General features: G+C 39.7%; 1 protein-coding gene across 2 annotated transcripts in view; it reads right to left on the reverse strand.

Moving 5' to 3' along the window:
• The window catches only part of eif2d (eukaryotic translation initiation factor 2D), a 37,030-nt gene that overhangs the window by 17,224 nt on the left and 4,491 nt on the right, over positions 1–15,315 (reverse strand). The window contains exons 2-5 of one of the 2 annotated variants that reach the window (XM_078546536.1): positions 13,546–13,736; positions 9,298–9,381; positions 4,103–4,193; positions 3,524–3,631 (exon numbers count right to left, since the gene is read on the reverse strand). In XM_078546536.1, coding sequence (XP_078402662.1) covers positions 3,524–3,631; positions 4,103–4,193; positions 9,298–9,381; positions 13,546–13,736 — 474 coding nt within the window. Of the gene's footprint in view, positions 1–3,523; positions 3,632–4,102; positions 4,194–4,835; positions 4,957–9,297; positions 9,382–13,545; positions 13,737–15,315 lie in introns of those variants that run through there. The other variant, XM_078546537.1, reaches the window with a different exon arrangement.

Consider the following 15,315-nt stretch of genomic DNA (forward strand, 5'->3'; position numbering starts at 1 on the left):
AATCTGATCCTTACCTCAATTCCATTTATCAGCTTTCTTTCCATATCTGCTGATACCCTTACCTAACAAAAAAATGTTTCAATTGCAGTCTTGAAAATTTCAAATGACACCACATCTACAATTGTTATGGGACAGCAAATGGTAAATGCAGAGCTGCTCAAATCCCAGAGGGAAACTTGAAACATCTGCCACAACTATTTTGCAATTTGCAGTTTTATTTTGAGACGTGTGCCTTGAATTCAGTAGTAATAAGTCCACCGAGTCCAGAGATTTTTTACAAAACTAAATTAAACATTTACTAGTAGAAGAAGAGATTTTAAGTACATACATACGTCTACAAATTACTACTTTAATAACTCCAAACTCCCCTAATTAATCTGATTCCCAGTTACACCTCCATTAAGGCAACAGTAAAACAAAATATATTTCAACAGACCCAGGCAAAGCACACAATACCACCAAGCCAGGGGATCAATCCTGGTTCAATGAAGAGTGCAGGAGGGTATGCCAGGAGCAGCACCAGGCACACCTAAAAATGAGGCATCAACCTGGTGAAGCCATAACACAGGGCTACTTGCATTCCAAACAGCATAAGCAGCAAGTGATAGTCGGAGCTAAGTGATCCCACAACCAACGGATCAGCTCTGCAGTCTTGCCACATCCAGTTGTGAGTGGCGGTGGACAATTAAACGGCTCACTGGAGGAGAAGGCTCCACAAGTATCCCCATCCTCAATGATACAGGAGCCCAGCACATCAGTGCAAAAGATGAAGTCGAAGCATTTGCTACAGTCGTCAGCCAGAAGTGCCGAGTGGATGATCCATCATGGCCTCCTCCCAGCATCACAGATGCTAGTCTTCAGCCAATTCAATTCACTCCACATGATATCAAGAAACATCTGAAGGCACTGAATACTGCAAAGGCTATGGGCCCAGACAATATTCCGGCAAAAGTACTGAAGACTTGTGCTCCAGAACTTGCAGCGCCCCAAGGCAAGCTGTTCCAGTACAGCTACAACACTGGCAATGTGGAAAATTGCCCAGATATGTCTTGTACACAAAAAGCAGGACAAATCCAACCTGGCCAATTACCGCCCCATCAGTCTACTCTCGATCTTCTGTAAAGTAATGGAAGGGGTCATCAACAGTCCTATCAAGTGGCACTTGCTTAGCAATAACCTGCTCACTGGCACCCAGTTTGGGTTCTGCCCAGCCACTCAGCTCCTGACCTCATTACAGTCTTGGTTCAAACATGGACAAAAGAGCTAAAATCCCGAGGTGAGGTGAGAGTCACTGCCCTTGACATCAAGGCCGCATTTGACTGAGTGTGGCATCAAGGACCCCTGGAGTCAATGGGAATCGGGGGGAAACTCTCTACTAGTTGGAGTCGTACCTAGCACAAAGGAGGATGGTTGTGGTTGTTGGAGGTCAGTCATCTCAGTTCCAGGACATCACTACAGGAGTTCTTCAGGGTAGTATCTTCTGCCCAACCATCTCCAGCTGTTTATCAATGACCTGCCTTCCATTATAAGGTCAGAAGTGGGAATGTTCGCTGGTGATTGCACAATGTTCAGCACCATTTGTGACTCCTCAGATACTGAAGCAGTCCATGTCCAAATGTAGCAAGACCTGAACAATATTCAGGCTTGGGCTGACACATGGCAAGTAACATTCGCACCACACAAGTGTCAGGCAATGACCATCTCCAACAAGAAAGAGAGAATCCAACCGTCACCCCTTTATGTCCAATGGCATTATCATCACTGAATCCCCCACTATCAACATCCTGGGGGGGGGTTACCATTGATCAGATACTGAACTGGACCAGCCATATAAATACTGTGGCTACAAGAGCAGGTCAGAGGCTAGGAGTCCTATGATGAGTAACTCACCTCCTGATTCCTTAAACCCTGTCCACCATCTACACTCAGCTCCTGACTCCCCAAAACCTGTTCACCATCTACAAGACACAAGTCAGGAATGTGATGAAATACTGCCCGCTTGCCTGGATGAGTGCAGCTCCCACAACACTCAAGAAGCTTGACACCATCATGGACAAAGAAGCTCACTTGATTGGCACCACATCCACAAACATTCACTTCCTTCACCACCGATGCACAGTAGCAGCAGTGTGTACCATCTACAAGATGCACTGCAGGAATTCGCCAAGGCTCCTTCGACAGCACCTTCCAAACCCACAACCACTACCATCTAGAAGGTCAAGGGCAGCAGACACATGGGAATACCACAAACTGGAAGTTCCCCCTCGAGTCACTCACCACCCTGACTTGGAAATATATCACCGTTTCTTCACTGTCGCTGGGTCAAAATCCTGGAACTTCCTTCCTAACAGCACTGTGGGTGTACCTACAGTTCAAGAAGGCAGCTCACCACCACCTTCTCAAGGGCAACTAGGGGTAATAAATGCTGGCCCAACCAGCGAAGCCCACATCCCGTGAATGAATTTTTAAAAATCACTTGATTTGAAGATGCAACCCGCAAAACATAACTCAATCTAAAAACCAATGAGGGATGAACTCAAAAAGATTAAGTAATACCCATCATTATACTGAAAACTAAAAAGGTATTTGGATGGTAGTTATAGTAGGTAACTATTAACATGTATAAAAAAGCCATATACTTCAATTGAGTGGAGACAATGATCACTTAGATTCAGACAAACGGAAAGATTGTTGAAGCTGAGTGGTGGCAATTTTTTTTTTTTTATTACTGTGCCACTTACTACATTCTGCTTGTCAGGTGATAATTCTGTCAGGTAAAGGAGAAAAGTTACATCCTAAGTGTATCATGTATTACGTGTTAGTATGACCTCAGTATCCAAGGTTTAATAACATCATTTTAATCTTTCACGAAGCCAAGAGTTAAAAGGTTTTGCAGATAAGGCTACTTTTTGTGCCACATCATGTAGCCATACCAACACTATCTAGTAAGAATAATAACAATATTATTATTAATAACACTATGCAGTTTTTGTCTGTCCAGACTGTTTTAAGGGGTGCGTCAGTTGGTGGGTTTATTTAGTGGACCTGGAGGGGGGCTGGGGATGGCATGAGAGGAGGGGGACTGCATGGGAGATATGGAATGGGGATGGGAATGGGATAGGGATAATGTGAGAGGGGCGAAAGGAATGGAATGGGTCTGACATGAGAGGGATGGCATGGAAAGGGTTGAACGGCATGGGGTGGGAATTTAAAAGGAGTACTGTTGCAATAAAGATACTAATTGTTTAGCGGGTCTCTGTTCGTGTAGTATGCAACTGAATGTAATGGGTGGTAAATGAGCTAAAGGTGCAATAGTAATTTGGTAGTACAGCACTGGAGTATTGTTGAATGAGAGACATGCAGCCAAAGCTTTTCATCTTGCACTCATCAAGACAGTTCACAAGAATACCAACAGTAAATGGAACAACAATTTATACTACATGAGAAGAGAGTGCTAATTGGTTGATATATTTTGCAGCCACGTAAAATTTATAAATATGAATTGAGTACTCCCCATTCTTACCATAACTGATCCAGATATGTATGGAGGGTGGTGACACCCTTTCCTTTCATATCAGCTGCAAGCATCTCTGTTGTTGGCATAGTGGCCAAGCCTATTGCCACTGGAGCTCTGCAATATATTGAACAAAAGGGATAAAATAAAGCAACACGATTTGCATTTTAAATTTAAATTGGATCATGTGGATCTTCCTCCCTCTCAAGTTGCTGGCAAAAGCTTGTATGTCTCTATTTAAAAAAGTTGTTGTATTGCTAGATCTGCTTTGTGGGCTCTGGGCTTTAGGACACTTGACAGAGTGGAAAGAGGTGACCTTCATTTCATTTGTCAGCAATGGCTCCAAACGTACATCAACCAGCAGCCTTTTTTGAAGCAGCAGGGATATCAGACAAAGAATACAAGGCCAACAACAGGATAAATAGTCACCTTTGTGCGTCAGCCTTTTAACTTTCTATGATTTTCTGTGGGTTGCATAGCACAAATTACCTTACTGTACAGTCTAAAGAAACAAAGGTTTCCTGCAAACAAACTTTTGCAAAAGGGATAAAAACTGGGCATCTAAATGTAGTAATGAGAGTACAGTACCTGCTCCCAACAAGGTTAACAGCACAAAGATCTCCCTGCCATACTTCAGGAAGACCAGAAGGTGGCACCACCACTCCAGGCAACATAAGATCTGCAACAGCAATAATTCAGAATTACCACAAACAGTGAATCCAAATGTTCAAGTAGCAGATTCTCATTAGAAAACAATTTTTGTATTAAATCTGCAAATTATTATAATCAAATGTATAAACTTTTAATTTTGCAGGCAACAGAATAGTGAATACCAATGATTCAGCCATGCAGATTGACATTTAGAGGAAATTGTTATAGGACTAAAACATAGCACTATTTTTATGAAGATTTGACTATAGCAAGACTAAAGTTAAAATGATTACGCAGCCATTACACTATAGTGCAAGTCTCTAGAGATTAGATTGAGCTTCTATAATATACTGTTAGAATTCAACCAGAGCACTGTGTGCAGTGCTGGTTGACACACTTCAAAAGGGATGTTCATGCATTGCAGGAGTGAACAACATCAAGGATGGTCACGTATAAAAGGGAACAAGCTCAGAGGCTAGAGGAGCTTAACCTTGATAGTCTAGTAAGCAAAGTCAGGGGCAACCTAACTAATTTCATATGAAGTTTTAAATGGCATTGGCAAGATGGACCCAGGATTTAGTTTGTCAGTCCAACTAGTACAATAAGAGGTTGTAAACTTAAATATGATTTGTGAACAGTAGATTTAAAATAGATCTTGATTAAAAAAAACCTTTATTCAAATATCTATCAGGGAAGGCAGTGCATTCAAATATGTTAGGGAGATTCAAGATACAATTAGATGCTAGACTAGATAAAATGGAACAGGAGCAACCAGTGTTTTATTCCCATCACCGTTGACATTTTCCTCGTGGTCTTGTGGTCACAACTTTGGAAATTGTAACAGATGATTAAAGTCTTAATTGCCATTCAACTAAAAGTTTGCCCACATTTATGGTCTTATGTGAGAAATAACAATTTATAAAACATAAATTTTAAAAATAAGTTCTGAAAAACAGAAATGCAAAAAAAAAAAAGCTAATATTTGTCTAAAACTTTTGCCAAAAACTAAAACATGGCAGCAAAAGCCTGGACTAAAATCAGATTTGTAACTAAAACATGGAATAAAAAGTTACAAAACTAAAATTAAAATGATTTCTTGGGCTGAACTCCCACGAGACAGTCTAATTGAGGGGTCCAGATGATGTCATTAACCTCAAAGGCAAAGTTCACTTTATAAACATCTTAACATATCATTAAATTACTGTCTTGCATTCTCTCCCTCGCACTTGAATGTAATTTCTAACTTTCAAAAAATGATGTATGCTTTTTTCCCCCACAAGATGATGTACTCGATTGTCCTGCCGCTCGACGACGTCTCAGCAAGAAAAACAACAACTTGTATTTACTGCCCTAAGAGTAATAAAGTGTCCCAAAGTGTTTCAGAGGAATGCTATAAACCAAAATCTAACACCGAGCCACATAAGGCGATACTAGGATACTGGCCGAAAGTTTAGTCAAAGGTGTAGGTTTTAAGGGCAGTCTTAGAGGAGGAAAGAGAAGAGAAGTTTAAGGAAGGAATTTCAGAGCTTAGAGCCTCGGCAGCTTAAGGGCACAGCCGTCAACGGTGGGGCAATTAAACTTCAGGATGCTAAAGGGGCCAGAATTAGAGGAGTGCAGGTATCGCGAAGGATCATAGAACTGGAGGAGATTACAGAGGTCAGAGTGTGAGGCCATGGTCAGGTTTGAAAACAAGGATAAAAATATTGAAATCAGAGATTTGTTCAACCAGGAGCCAATGTAGGAGAGTGAACACAGGGGTAATGGGTGAATGAGGCTTGATGCAAGTTCAGACAGGGGCAGCAGAATTTCAGGTGACCTCAAGTTTTCAGAAGATAGAATGTCGGGGGCAGGCCAGGTGTGTATTGGAATAGTCAATGTGGAGGCATAAAACTGGAGATATTGGATCAGAAGGCCGCTATATACCCCGGCTGATTTTCCTTTGGGTTGATTGGCAAAGTATTAAACAGCTCTATTATAAAGCTCTATTATAAAAACCATATTTTCTTGTAATCATATAACATTGCCAGAAGGGTGGCTGATTTAATTCAGAAGTTCTTGGTCCAGAGCCCTGGGAGGGGCAGCAAGACACATAAGGCAATATTAGGGTACATGGCTACAAGCTTGTTCATACGGGTAGGTTTTAAGAAGTGTCTTAAAGAAAGGAAGAGAAGTAGAGAATCAGAGATTTGGGGAGGGTACCCTAGAGCTTAGAGAATAGGCCGCTGAAGGCCTGGCTAACAATGGTGGCACAATTAAAACCAGAGATGCTCAAGACTAAAATTAGATGAATGTAGATATCTTGGAGGTTTGTGGGGTTGGAATTGGTTGCAGAGAAAGGGAAAGTGCGAGGCCATGGAGGGATCTGAAAACAATAAAGAGAATTTTAAAATCAGCGCCTTTCTTGACTGGTAGCCAATGTAGGTCAGCGAACACAGGGGTGAACGGGACTTGGTGAGAGTAAAGACGTAGGCAGCAGAGTTTTGGATGACCTCAAACTTACAAATACCAACAATACTGAACAAACCCTAACTCATGTGAGTTAGCATGAGCAGTTTTGATAGTCTAATTTCACTTATTTAAGTAAGTGTAATTATATTGCATCGTAAGTGGTGTGATGCTACACAATGAGTGGTTAAGACAAAGGAATATGTTGTCCTTGGTTACTATATAGTAATGCTGCAGTTGGCTATCTGTGGTGGGTACACAAGTAGAATATTCCTTTAGAGAAAGCTTCTCAAACTTTTTGAAAATTGCAATAGCCATGACAAATAATTTTATCCAAAAAAGATCCTTGGGTACTTTCCTTTAGTTGTAACTTTGATTTGAAAGAAAGGCAGGCTAGCATTCATTTAATGCTTTTTACAACACCAGGACATCCCAGCAAAATAAATACTTTTGAATTGCAGTCACTGTTCTAATGTAGGAAACCCAGCAGCAAATTTGGACACAGCAAGCTCTCACACACAGCACTATTATAATGACCAGATAATATGTGATGTTTATTGTATAGTGTTCAGAAATAAAATGTGCTTTATCGTTCCATTCCCTCTGCACTTCTTTCTACTGTCATACAGCTTCATTAGTCAACGTGCTTCAACTGATATTACACCAAAATAAAACAAGGCAGTGATGGAAGGAAAAGCATCCCACCTCCCAACAATACAAGGCCAGTTCACACGCTATTCCACTGTGAAGGCACGCTTTTATGCTCTATTTACCAGACTTCTATAGGTCAGCATTATTGGTGGTGAGAATGCTCTCCTTTCCATCAGTTCGCAGCAGGTGACGTCAAGTATCACAAAGGGCACTTACATGAGTAAAGCCATAGGTGCACCAGAACCTCACCGGGTGCGGTCTTTCTGGAAGGGGGCGGGTCATTGCTCAGCCAAAGCACTCTCTGGAAGAGAACTCAATTCTCTTATTGTCCAAGCAAAAGTTGCCCTGAATTTACATTCCAGTGAAGCCAAAGTTCTTTTCCAGGTTTTCATTTGAAAACTCAAATAATACTACCAGTTTATTGGGAAAAGAACACTGGTAACTCAAGGATTCTTGGCTTTGATGCTGAATCCCTCTTGAATTTGGAAGAGTGTAATCTGACTTTTTTTTTAAAAAAGTGCAAGGAAAGCAATAATACACTTTGTTTTGAATAAACACTACAATTAATACTTCAACAATTGCAAGGGTACCAGAATGCAACAAAATAATTAGATTTTCCACATATATTCTCAATTAAAACATGTGGATAGCATCAAATATGATGTATGCATATAGTCCCTACACCAACACACAAGCGGACACTGTGACAGCAGCTTCATCTATCGGTGTCTTGAAATCCCACAATTAAGCCAAGTAAATTGAAGTTAATAGAAATAATTTCCAGTCCCCAATCCGATCTCCATTCTCTAACTACCAACTCCATCATTCTTCCTGGCAATGGTCTGAGATTAAGTCAATCTATTCACAGCTATAGTGTCGCATTTTACCCTGAGATGAGCTTCCGACCTAATAATCATGCTATCACTAAGACCACCTATTTCCACCTCTGTAACATCACCCGGTTTTGCCCGTTTCAGTTCATCTGCTGCTGAAACCTTTAAGTTTTTGTTACCTCTAGACTTGACTATTCCAATACACTGGCTGATCTCCCACATTCTACCCTCTGTAAAGTGGAGGACATCCAAAGCTCTGCTGCCCATGTCTTAACTCACACCAAGTCCCCTATCACCCCAGTGCTCACTGAACTTCCAGTCAAGCAATGTCTTGATTTTAAAATTCTCATCCTTGTTTTTAAATCCCTCCATGGTCTTGCTCCTCTCTATCTCTGTAAACTCCTCCAGCCCCACAACTCTGAGATATCTGTGCTCCTCTAATTCTGGCCTCTTGCGCATCCCCGATTTTAATCTCTCCACCACTGGTGGCTGTACCTTCAGTTGCCTAAGGCCCCAAGCTCTGGAATAACAGCCCCTCTCCACACCCCATGCCTCTCTAATTCTCTATCTTGCTTTCCTCCTTATAGATAATCCTTAAAACCTACCTCTTTAACCAAACTTTTGGGCATCTTTATGCGGTTCAGTGTCATACTTGTTTTATAATGCTCCTGTGAATCACCTTGGGACATTTTATTAAGTTAAAAACACTATATAAATATAATTTGTTGTTAAAACATAAAAAAGGTGCTTTCTTCCTCAAAAGTCTAAGGACTGTTCTGCCTGCAATGAACTTGGCATCTTCCATTTATTTTCCTAAAACTGTATCCCAAAAGAAACATCCAATGAATACATCCAATAAGGACTTGTGATGAATGTTCTATGGATGAACATTAAGTAAGGAAAGTCACAGATCAATTAACGGGAGGAAAAATAGAAGACAATTTATGGAAGAGACCAATGTTTTCTGGAAAGGTAGTGATTTGGAAAAGCTTGAGCTTGAAGTAGAATTCAGGAGTATGGCTTACTTCCTTAACATTTACTATTTAGTTCCCACCACAAGTTTAGCTTAACTGCTCACACTCAAATAACTATAGGAGCAGAAAATTTTCTTCCACAAAATGTGAACTATTACATAGGCTGAAATTATTTTAAATGTGCCTCTTAATAACATTTTTTTGCGCCTCTGTGTTTCAGATGCCTCACCTGCTCCTCCAGTGAGTTTTGTTAGTACAGCAGGCCATGTTGTGAATGCAGCCAGCAGATCTGGGTGAGACCACAGGGTATACACTGTCCAATAAAACAAACAAATCAAATTACTAAACCACAAAAGACATGGGGAGGAAGAAATTCTGACTTTGGTGGCCAATAATGTAAAATGGGCAGTATCCAATTAGCTGCTTGTTACAAGTCTATCCCCATTTTCATCAAGAAAGATAGCCAATTGCAGTTGATCCAATATTGTCCATTTTAAACTAGTCCCCAGAGTCACTATGACCCCTCATTATATTCACTAGACGCATAGATAAATTCACTCAGGCCAGCTACTGTATGGCTGGAATTAGTCTGAATGTTGAGGTCTTTACGTTGTATTATTGTTTCAAATATAACCAATATATCACCTGTCAAAAATGGGCAACTGTATTTGTCATTACACAGCATACTTCTGATTATTCAGTTATTTTCTCATGCTAAATATATGAAATAACCAGTGTTACAATCCCATAGAGACCAATAACTTTCAAAAAGAGCTGAATTTCTCAGCGGGAAAGCTTTCACATTTTAAGGCTTTTACTGTAATGAACAAACTAAAATCAACATAAATCAAACATTACCTGACAGGCAACTAATACATCGAATGAAATAAAAGGTACTTTCACATTAACTAAATAATGCAGTCGAAACACATCTTACAACTCCTTTAGCTGTGCACTGCACTTCTGGCAGATATATAGCATTACAAGAAGGAGTCCCAGGTTACTCCAAGCTTTCCAAAAAGCTCACTTCTCCCTGCCATGCCAGGTTGCAACTTCTAATGGTCCATTGTGAGAAAATCATGTTTTTAGAATCATGCTTTACAAGGGAATCAAGGCAGCATCCAAAGTTTTAACATGTGTTCCTTATCTCAAGTACCGGAATTCAAACTCTAAGTGAACCTTTCTAACCTTAGCCTGTGTACCTGCTTGAAAATACTTACGCTTGCATAAAATGACTGCTGTAACTGCACAAGATGGAACTGAGCAGGTCAAAACCAGGATGTAGCTGATAAGCATGCTTGTGAACATGGGAACTTTTCTGTTTAAGACTGACATAAAACAGCAGCCAAGACTAGCTAACAGGGACCAATTAGGGTGTCCTAGTAACTGGTCAATTGGCTCAAATGATTTGTAAAAGGAGGGCACTAATTGATTGCTTAGGGTATAAGAAAGGTGGTCAAAACCATGTTTGTTGTAGCGGAGAGAAGATCCAAATGGAAGGAATTGCCCATACCCGGGATCAAAGATCCACAGAAGTCTGAGCAGATCACAGAAGTCTGAAGAAACAACAGTTTGTGAAGTTGAAAGGTGAATCCAGTCTGGGTTTTTGCATGCTTTGGTGTCCGTATGCAAAGTGAGAAGTATAACCTGTTAAGCTGTGTTAATTACTGCCAGGTTCTGAGGTCATATTTTATGCTTAATACATCTTTGCACTCTGCTACAATTTGATGGTCTTGCTACTGACTTATTTATTACAAGTGAATTCCTCACACCTCTCAGCCTGAGTCTCCCAAATCAGACTTCCACCAGCAAGGCACACTTCTATGACTCCTTGTTCCTTAAATTGCCAAAAGTCCCTTCTGTTCTATCTTCTTTTCGAACAAAGACCAGCATTCACTGATTGGCTGCTCAAACAAACAATCTTTCCCTGCTCTTCAAACAGCTGCATTGTCTTTCTCTCTCTCTGACTTCACAATGTAGTTGTCCTTTCCTGTGCCAAGGTGTGAAAACTGTCCCTTTCCGGTGTGAAAACTGTCACTTGATTTCCAAAGGTTTCAGTTTGGGTTCCTTTTCCATGATAACCAGGTCACATGGGCTTGTCCTCAGCAGAGGTACGATCACCATCACTCCTAGCCAGAACATTCTGTTTCATCTTAAGTTAGAGGAGACATTTTAAAACATAACCGTCTTGTAAAGTCCTGCATTTATAACACCAGTAAAGCAAATCAAGCGATGCAAATAACATAAGAAATTAGGAACTTTAGGCTGAGAAAAAAGTCACTATCAGTTAAGTTTTGAATTAAAAGTCAACTGTTAACATAATGGACAAAAACATTTTTTGTTGTAACATCTGTTCTGACATTAGATGTGAAAATTCTAGATTGTTTTTAAAATAGTGAGTGAAACCTTAACATAGGGATTATTACAAGGAATGGGGATACTATGTAAGCCTCTTGAAATCCTGTATAATTCTTTTTACCTTTCCAGTGCACCCTCCTCACTTGAGTGTTGGGCTGAGGACATTTCAGAAGAACACTACTGGCTCTCCTTCCTAATCGATTCATTGGTTACGGAAAAGTACTCCATAGTCCTATGTAATTTCATTTTATCGATTTCTAGTTCGTGGTTGTTTTTTTTTTTATAAGAACGGTAAAGTTTTAAGCTCAATAGATTATTACAAAACTAAACTAAGGGTACAAGCCAACGTCCAGAATGGGGATGAAACAGCGTAAATGCTCAAAGGAACAATATTACAAACTCCGTTTAGCAGCATAAAGCACTTGGCATCCGACCGACTATTTCAACTACAATCAAACATGCTGTTCTGCAGCTATTACACCACTTACTGGATATACCTCTATGGATACAGCACAACTCTCTCAATTGTTGTCTCTGGCATGCAGAAATATAAAGGAGAACTGAGACAGGTCCATAATATACAGTGTATACAAAGGAAGGAACCATAAACTAATCTACTTAAGGAAGGTATTTTTCCATAAGTTAGCATTATACATTTGGTCTCTCCATGGTCACAAACACTTTACTCATAGAGCAGAATGTCCCCATTGAAGCAGATCTACTTTTCTTCTCCGTGCTATTTTTGACATTCCCTTCAATTTCAGTCTTGCAGTACTACTAATTCATCAAGTACATTAGTCAGTAATCAGCTGTAATCTTATAATGGAACGAAATCCATTTGTTTTCTTAAGTAATGGTAGTGGGTGACAAACAATGAGGTTGCTTGTGCAACAAAATAACTGAGAAAAATAATTCTATGAAATCTCGTGGTGGTAAGTGTATAAAAGGACACCATAACCTACTTCTGTTGGCCATGTCATAAGCAGCAAGATACATCCATGTGTGCATGTTCCTTCCCTATATTTTGTGCTCCTCTCCTTTTGTGGGTTTGTGTTTATGTGCTGTTCCTATTTCTCTCCTTTTACATCAACATGTTTTTGTCTGTTTTATCTCCTCTTTCATTTCTTTCTCTAGCCAGTTACATTTCTTCCCTCATGCCTTCTTTCTGATAGGGGTGGTACATACGGGAAGGGCTGCAGACTGATGTCTGGGTTACCAGTGATGGGTGGCAGGATCCATCCTTGCTCTGGGCTGGCCTTTACAGAAGGCTTCAGCCAGCATCAGGGAATGACCGGGATCTAGTCAGGGATGTACCCTGGCAGCTAGAATGAAAGGGGACTGAGTCAGCTCAGGCAGATGACAATGTGGAGCACAGCATGAAAGGCCCATTACCTTGGAGATGGAGTTTGGGTGTCAGAATACAGTAAAACAAGCGTGCAAGATTAAGTTTGACAGATTTAGGTATGACATGATGAAGTGCACTGTAAATTGTTTGTTCCCTTTCTGCCAATGGACTGTTACAGTGATTGTTTAGTAATATGGTTACTTCCCATGTTTTTTAAATTCTTACACAAACTATAGCCTCCTCTTGATTGAAACTCTCACCTAATCAATTACGATATTGTTGGAATACACTTCCAAACAAGCAACCTATATTCTCTAAAATAGCCTCTTCATCAAAAACAAAGTACACCGATGAGAGCATAGATGAGAGGGTCAAGATAGGCACTTCACTGAAATGTTCCTCTGGGATGATAACTGAATGCAATAAAAGGTTAATAAACTGTGCAGAAGCGTGTCAGAGTTTATTACGACAGTTCCAAATAAAAGCTCTATGGTTGGGGTTAAAGAGTTGGGCAGTCATTTTCAATTTGTGCATCATTGTCCCCAGCTTCGGCTCTTAATAAGAAACTTTGAGCGACCAAGGATTCCCCTTTTAACTAACAAAAATCCAAAATGAGACTCATTTATACCTGAGCAAAATATGTTACATTTGAGACACTAAAAACAGCTGGATTATGGATATTACACAATTTTGCTGCAATCAACATTTTTATTCCTTTTATGAATTTGCTGCAATCAGGAAAAAAAAGACCCAGTTTTAAAAAATCACTCACACCTGTTGGATAAAGCCTCTTGGCCAATTCAAAGAAGATGGGGTTCTTATTCAAAACGTAGGCAGTCACTACTTCTCCTTTATGCAAATATATTTTCACCACATTCAGCTCCTCCTTGTTTGGTATGAGATGTGATAGTTCACCACCGGATAAAGAAGGAAAGGTAGACTGTACGTCAGCCTTGAGCTTCCTCCTGGGGAATGAAAAGTAATTTGGGTTAGTCGCTTAAAATAATAATTTCTCTTTGCTTTACTGAAACATTAATTCTAACTACAACCAATCCCTGTTTGGATTTCTATCTTCAAATCTCTTAGTGTGCCTTTACAATGTACACAGTGAAAGACAATTGAATTTTCTTGTTCTCTGAATTTAGAGAATTGATTTGGCACTAGCTTGTCCAAACCTGTTTGCACTTTCTCTATGCAAAGCTAGTTTTCAAACACCATGATATTCTGATGTTTTTATTCTGCTCAGCAGTCTATGACATGAAAAAAACTTTCATACAGTGGTCAGGGATCTGCAGATCAGTGTGGATGGGATATAACACTGGACTCTATCACCTGTAGCAGAACAAAGTCAAATACAGTACTTCAAAATAAATAGGTTTAAGTAGAATTATTATTCCTCTGTAATTTTAAAGTTGCTTTATGCTCCAAATTCTATGGCATTGTCAACAATAATAAACAATCCATTTAGAGTAGTCTTTCAACTTCTGAAGGTAATACACGATTTCAAAAACCACACAAAAAGAGTCCTAGCAGAACTTGAAGATCTGACAGCAGTTTGCCATCTGTCTAATTTTGGATCCCACAGTTGATTTTATAGAATGAGCTACCCAGAAATAGTTTTCATGCAAGCCGGAAACCAAAGAGTGAATTTTAAAATGGAATTTTAAAATATGCGTCTTATGATGCAATTTTCATCAGAAGCATTCAGAACATCTGAACCCAAGTCATGATCTCAATGTTATGGCTCACGGTTTATCCCATAATTTTTAATTTGCATTCATGCAAGAAAGGCACTTTTCATAAACAGTGATAAAGTGAGTTAAAATATCCTTCTTGGATCATACCTCATACACAGCCCAAAAATCTAAGACTTTTGGATATAACAGTCTTTCTTATTAGATCCCAGTGATCTACATGAGCAAAATGATTCTCGCATCAACTTCACAAGTGCACTGATTTAAAATGGAGGGTGGGCAATACCTTTAATGCCAAAAGTATATGGCTTGATGATTTTAACATCATTAACACTGAACTTGTCTCTCTCCCCCTCTCCACCCCAACCCCTGCCTACACTGGTATGTTGGCATGTGTATAACTAACACTTCAAATAGAATGTCTAGCCACCAAGCAATCTTTGACCTAATTGGGATCCAGATCTGAGTGCAGACAGTACACCAATAGTGACCAGTTGGTTTTCATTGAAAATGTGGATAGAACTAATTCATTGTATGTGTTGCCCATTCCCTTGATACAGGAACAAAATGATTTATTTATAGATATAGTAAAATGAAACTATTTATAATTTACATTTACCCTGCCTCCATCCATCAGTTAAAGATAAGCTACATGCATTGCCTGCCTCCCCCCACAGCTATCTAAAGTCAAGTAAAAATATTTTACAGGGAGTCCCTCCCCCTCCTCCGCAACATTTTGCCACAGACATCTTCCATTCCAGTCTGGTTTTGGATTTGGCAATCAAATAAAAGCAAAACACTGTGGATTATGGAAATCTGAAATAAAAACAAAAAATGCTGGAAAACTCAG

This window comes from Cetorhinus maximus, chromosome 8 (genome assembly GCF_964194155.1).
Source record: "Cetorhinus maximus chromosome 8, sCetMax3.hap1.1, whole genome shotgun sequence".
NCBI classification, from domain to species: domain Eukaryota; kingdom Metazoa; phylum Chordata; class Chondrichthyes; order Lamniformes; family Cetorhinidae; genus Cetorhinus; species Cetorhinus maximus.